General features: G+C 45.6%; 1 protein-coding gene across 1 annotated transcript; it reads right to left on the bottom strand.

The window, feature by feature from the left end:
* Positions 1–1,486: 1,486 nt before the first annotated feature.
* On the bottom strand, positions 1,487–3,966 carry LOC126994867 (sodium-dependent nutrient amino acid transporter 1-like). Its single transcript, XM_050854128.1, has 2 exons — positions 3,436–3,966; positions 1,487–1,701 (listed from the first exon to the last, which is right to left on the bottom strand). The coding sequence occupies exons 1-2, from the start codon at positions 3,626–3,628 to the stop codon at positions 1,487–1,489; spliced, it is 408 nt and encodes a 135-aa protein (XP_050710085.1). The 5' UTR covers positions 3,629–3,966.
* Positions 3,967–5,364: the final 1,398 nt, after the last annotated feature.

The following is a 5,364-nucleotide window of genomic DNA, read 5'->3' as shown; positions in this document are numbered from 1 at the left end:
AATAATATAAATAATAAAGCTAACAACAATCCTACCACGGTTTCTTTAATGTTTGTCAATGGAAGCAACTTTAGGGCAGAAAATAGAAGAATAAAAACCCCGAAAATATGTCACTACGAGTGGCCAAAAGAGAGGTCCATTTCGGAAGGAGAGGCGTCTCGATACTCCCCTCTTGAAAAGGTTTGCCATAGGCAGGAACGAATGCAGATGAAGAACTTAAGGATGGTCCAGAGTTTACTAGCGAAAGGAATGAAAGAACAAAGATGCTGGTTAACTCTTGCAAAACGGATTTGGACAGAAGACAGGGGAGGCGGTGGCCGAGTGGTCAGCTAGCGTGGACCCCTGGCGTGGACTAGGTTCGAGTCCCACGAAAACACGCTGATTTTTCAAACCCTCGTCGAGTGGCGGAAGATTAACCACATGCTGCCCAGACCTTCAATCAACCTTAACTTCAGCGACTTCGGTCAAGAGGAGCACCGGGGGGCAGCGTTGGCCAGGCAAGAGTCATACATCACGGCAGCCACTATGAATAAAATTAGCCCCTCAAGCCAGCATACCGTCACTACAGGAAGCAACTAAAAAAAATAGATGGAGAGGTGTTTTGGTACGTATTCTCCTCCTGAGAGAATTCAAGTCGTAGGCAGGAGGAAGTACAGACGAAGGAAGGTTGCTGCTCCAGAGTTTACCTGTGGAAGGGATGAAATAATGAAGATGCTTGTGTAACGGATTTGGACAAAATAGGAATGAGCTAGGGTAGATGGAAAGGTGTCTTGATACGCTCCTCCTGAAAGAGTTCTAGTCGTAGGAAATACAGACGAAGGAAGGCCGTTCCAGAGTTAACTAGCGAAAGGAAGGAAAGAATGAAGATGGTGGTTAACGCTTGCATAAGGAATTTGGACAGTATTGGGAAGAGTTCAAGTAGAAAGTCGAGTGCAGCGGATCCATGGGGGGAAGAAGGCATGCAGTTAGCATGTTCAGAAGCAGTGAGCAGGAAAGTATCGATAGAAGAAGGAGAGTCAAAACTTCAGCGGAATTTAATAAAAGGCCGTATTTTTAAACATATCAGTTCGCCTTTTTGAAAAGCCTTTCGTAGAAGGTGCTGTGATTTCCATAGACTGTTTTGCGATTCTAGTGATTGTTTTACCCGACTTCTGCACCTTCAACGGGAAAATTCCCATGAAAACCCGGTTAATCTTCCCTGTGGCCTTGGGAAATAGTCGTAGTGGGAGCCCGAGACGTTGCCCTCGAAAAGTCCCTTAAAAATGGTGCGTACATATTAGCGAACATGCCCCCGATAACTACCTTGAAATTGTACGTACAGATTAGCGAACATGCCCTCGATAACTCCCTTCAAATGGTGCGTACATATTAGCTAATATGCCCTCGATAACTCCCTTGAAATGATGCGTACAGATTTGCAAACACATGCCCTCAATAACTCCCTGGTAGTGGTGCGTAAAGACTGGTAAACACATACTAAACACACTCACATCAAGTACTCCTCCGCGGCAGACGTGCCTCCCTGCAGCATGGTCACGTTGGTCGTGGTATCCACACACGTCTCGCTCGCCCACAGCCCGCACGTCGCCCACGGCAGCTCTTGGTTGAAGGAGGCGAAGAAGAAGAACAAGCAGGTGGCCATCAGCGAGACGTAGTAGGTGCACACGACCCAGTTGACGAGCATCTGACCGTAACCAACACCTGGGGATAGTGATAAAAGGTACAGTGGGAACCGGTTAATGAAAAAGAAGAAAATAGAAGAGAGATTAGAAAGTGTTAGAACTGTTTAGTGAAGAACATGACGTAGTAGGTGGTTAACTCTTGCATAAGGGATTTGGATAGATGTTGTTTATGGTGATGAAACTCTTGCATTAGGAAGTGAAGAATGAAAGAGCGAATATACTGTAAACTCTTGCATTAGGAAGTGAAGAATGAAAGAGCGAATATACTGTAAACTCTTGCATTAGGAAGTGAAGAATGAAAGAGCGAATATACTGTAAACTCTTGCATTAGGAAGTGAAGAATGAAAGAGCGAATATACTGTAAACTCTTGCATTAGGAAGTGAAGAATGAAAGAGCGAATATACTGTAAACTCTTGCATTAGGAAGTAAAGAATGAAAAAGTGAGAATACTGTAAACTCTTGCATTAGGAAGTGAAGAATGAAAGAGCAAAGATACCGTAAACTCTTGCATTAGAAAGTGAAGAATGAAAAGGCGAAAATACTGTAATATAATGTAAACTCTCCCATTAGGAAGTGACTGAGGGATGAAAGATAAAATATTCTGGTCTACTCTTGCATTAGGAAATTGGAAAGCCAAGAAATGACCTTGAACACACAAACACACACAGTCCTTAGGACATGAAAGATAAAAGAGTGGAAATTCTGGTCTACTCTTGCATTAGGAAGTTGGAAAGTGTAGAAATGACTTACACACATGAACACACACTGAACCCTTTAAGCAATGAGAGATGAAAGAGTGAAAATTCTGGTCTGCTCTGGCATTAGGAAATTGAAAAACCTAGAATTTCTTTGTTTGCAGCAAGGGAGACAGCTCAAGGGCACGAAGCAAAAAAGCAAGAAAGAATCCCGCCAGGCGCTGCTCCAACAACAGCAACTAGAACAAGAGGCCAAAAGAGAGGTCAGCTTCGGGAGAAGATGCGTCTTGACCCTCCTCTCTTGAAAGAGGTCAAGTTATAGGCAGGGGGAAATACAGACAAAGGGAGGCTGTTCCAGAGTTTACCAGTATAAGGGATAAAAGAATGGATATGCTAGTTAACTTTTGCAAAAGGGATTTGGACAGTACAGTGAGAGTAAGAATAGAAAGCCGTGTACAGCGGGGCCGCGGAAGGGGGACAGGTATGCAGTTAGCAAACTCAGAAAAGCAGTCATCATGAAAATATCGGTAGAAGGTACATAGAGGCAACATTGCAGCGGAATTTAGTAGGTGGGAGATTGTAAATAAGACAGGGTAGTTGACGAGACGAAGGGCCTTAGACTCAACTCTGTCCAAAAGGGCTGTATGTGTGAAGCCCCCCACACGTGAGATGCATACTCCATACGAGGGCGGACAAGGCCCTTTTATATGTATTGCATATGTGAATGGGAGAAGAACTGGAGCAGACGATTCCGTACGCCCAACCCCGACGAAGCTGATTTAGCAAGAGAGTAGATGTGAAGTTTCCAGTTAAGATTTTGAGTTAAGGATAGACCGAGGATATTTAGTGTAGGAGAAGGTGACAGCTGAGTGTTGTCGAAGCGAATAGGTGTTTGGAAGATTGTGTTGGGTTGATAGATGAAGGAATTAAGTTTTTGAGGCGCTGAAGGGCACCAGGTAATTCTTGTTGAGGGAGTATTCTGTTGAAAGAAGTTTAATAATGCAGAGTCATCAGCGTATGAGTGACCTTGAATACATGCACACTCATTTGTCCTTACCTTTGAACGCGGGCAGCATCTCCCACACCTGACTGGGCCCACAGGAGGAGAACTGTCCCAGGATGAGCTCCAGGTAGTACATCGGCCTACCAATGAACAGCAGCACGATCAGGTAAGGGATGAGGAACGCGCCGCCGCCGTTCTCCAGAGCCACGAACGGGAACCTCCAAATGTTACCAAAGCCGATGGACATAGAGATGCACGACAGCAGGAACTCAGCCTTGTTCTTCCACTTCCCCCGCGTGTCTTCATTGTTTTTGGTGTCTTTTGCGGCTTCTTGCTCCTCAGTTGTGCCCTGCGGTGTCTTGGGTTTGTCCGCGGCAGGGTCTGGCAGTGATGGCGGCGGCTCCGAGGGCTGTGCTGGCAACTCGGTGTGTTCTTTGAGTTCGTATCGCTGCGCCTCCACACCCTCGTCCCCCTCGAAGGCGATGTTCAACTTGCCCAGGAGAGGAGGAAAGGTGAAGATGAGGGCATGACCTGTAGTTTCGCGTGGTTTCAGTACTCATCTCAGTCACACTGGCCCTTGAGACTGTGGCGGCATATAACCCATTACCGGGACACAGGCCAAGAGGCGCGGTGTTCCGGAGACCCAGGTTCTCGTCCCTCCCGCCGCTACAAGTTGGCAATATCTAGTCATCGCCGAGTGGCCCAAGACGACTAGAAGCTGTCCTGGAGGCTACCTATCAACACGGACTCTAGATTAACTCTCTAAAATGGACCAAGAATGAGATCCAGGGGACAGCATGAGCCAAGCAAGATGGCGCCACTAAGGTGAAAAAAATCCGGGTTACCACAACCTACCTTTCCCAGGTTTTCCAGGTACCAATTTACTTACCAGCCCGAAAGGGAGGAATAACAGCTGGGTGAACCTTTGCCCGCAGATTCATAGCTGGGCACGTTAACCACCACACCACGTGAGGTTCAGCTGGCGGCCACCAACCGACACCTAGCAGATAGTTGTTAGACATTTTTTTTCTGGGGGGGGTCGTGTGAGAATTTCAAACATCTGGACCATTTTGAGTCTCTCTCTCTCTCTCTCTCTCTCTCTCTCTCTCTCTCTCTCTCTCTCTCTCTCTCTCTCTCTCTCTCTCTCTCTCTCTCAAACCTACTGACCTTTTATAACGACCTCATCTCAGATTATGGCGTAACTAAATCACTGAACTTAGTCTGTCTTGATTTCCAGAAAGCGTTTGATAACGATCCATACCATAAATTTCTTTATAAATGGATCTCGAATTGGTTGAGCAACAGACAACAAAGAGTGGTGATCGCCTGTCACTAGTGGCGTCCCCCAGGGCTCGGTTTTTGGCCCAGTGCTCTTCATTATTTACATCACCGATGTTGACGTTGGAATCAATAATCTCATTAGTAAGTTTGCAGACGACACAAAGATTGGTAACTCAATTCTCACTGACGAAGACAGACAAAGCCTCTAAGAGGATTTGCATAAAATATCAGCTTGGTGTGATAGATGGGCGATGCCCTTTAATGTAGATAAGTGCCAGGTTCTTTAAGTTGGAATAAAAAATAAGAAGTTCGATTACGAAATGCGCGGCGTTAAACACAAGAACGTTCAGTCCGTCAATGACCTGGGTGTCAAAATCGCGTCAAACCTCAAATTCTCACAGCAATGCATCGATGCAGCAAACAAAGCGAGCAGAATGCTGGGCCTCATTAAAAGAAACTTTTTATTAAAAACAAAACAAAAAACAAGTAATACCTCTGCTTTACAATAGTTTAGTCAGACCTCACTTAGAACATGCGGTTCTGTTTTGGTCTCCTCACCATACAAAGGACATCGCTAAATTAGAAGGTGTTCAACATCGGACAACACAAATGATCTCTTCCTTGCGCTACAAACCCTACGACGAGAGGCTCTCAACCCTTAACATATTTTCTCTTGAGAAACGTCGCCTCCGAGGAAAACTG

This window comes from Eriocheir sinensis, unplaced genomic scaffold (genome assembly GCF_024679095.1).
Source record: "Eriocheir sinensis breed Jianghai 21 unplaced genomic scaffold, ASM2467909v1 Scaffold9, whole genome shotgun sequence".
NCBI classification, from domain to species: Eukaryota; Metazoa; Arthropoda; class Malacostraca; order Decapoda; family Varunidae; genus Eriocheir; species Eriocheir sinensis.
This window is presented reverse-complemented; position numbering and strand designations above follow the sequence as displayed.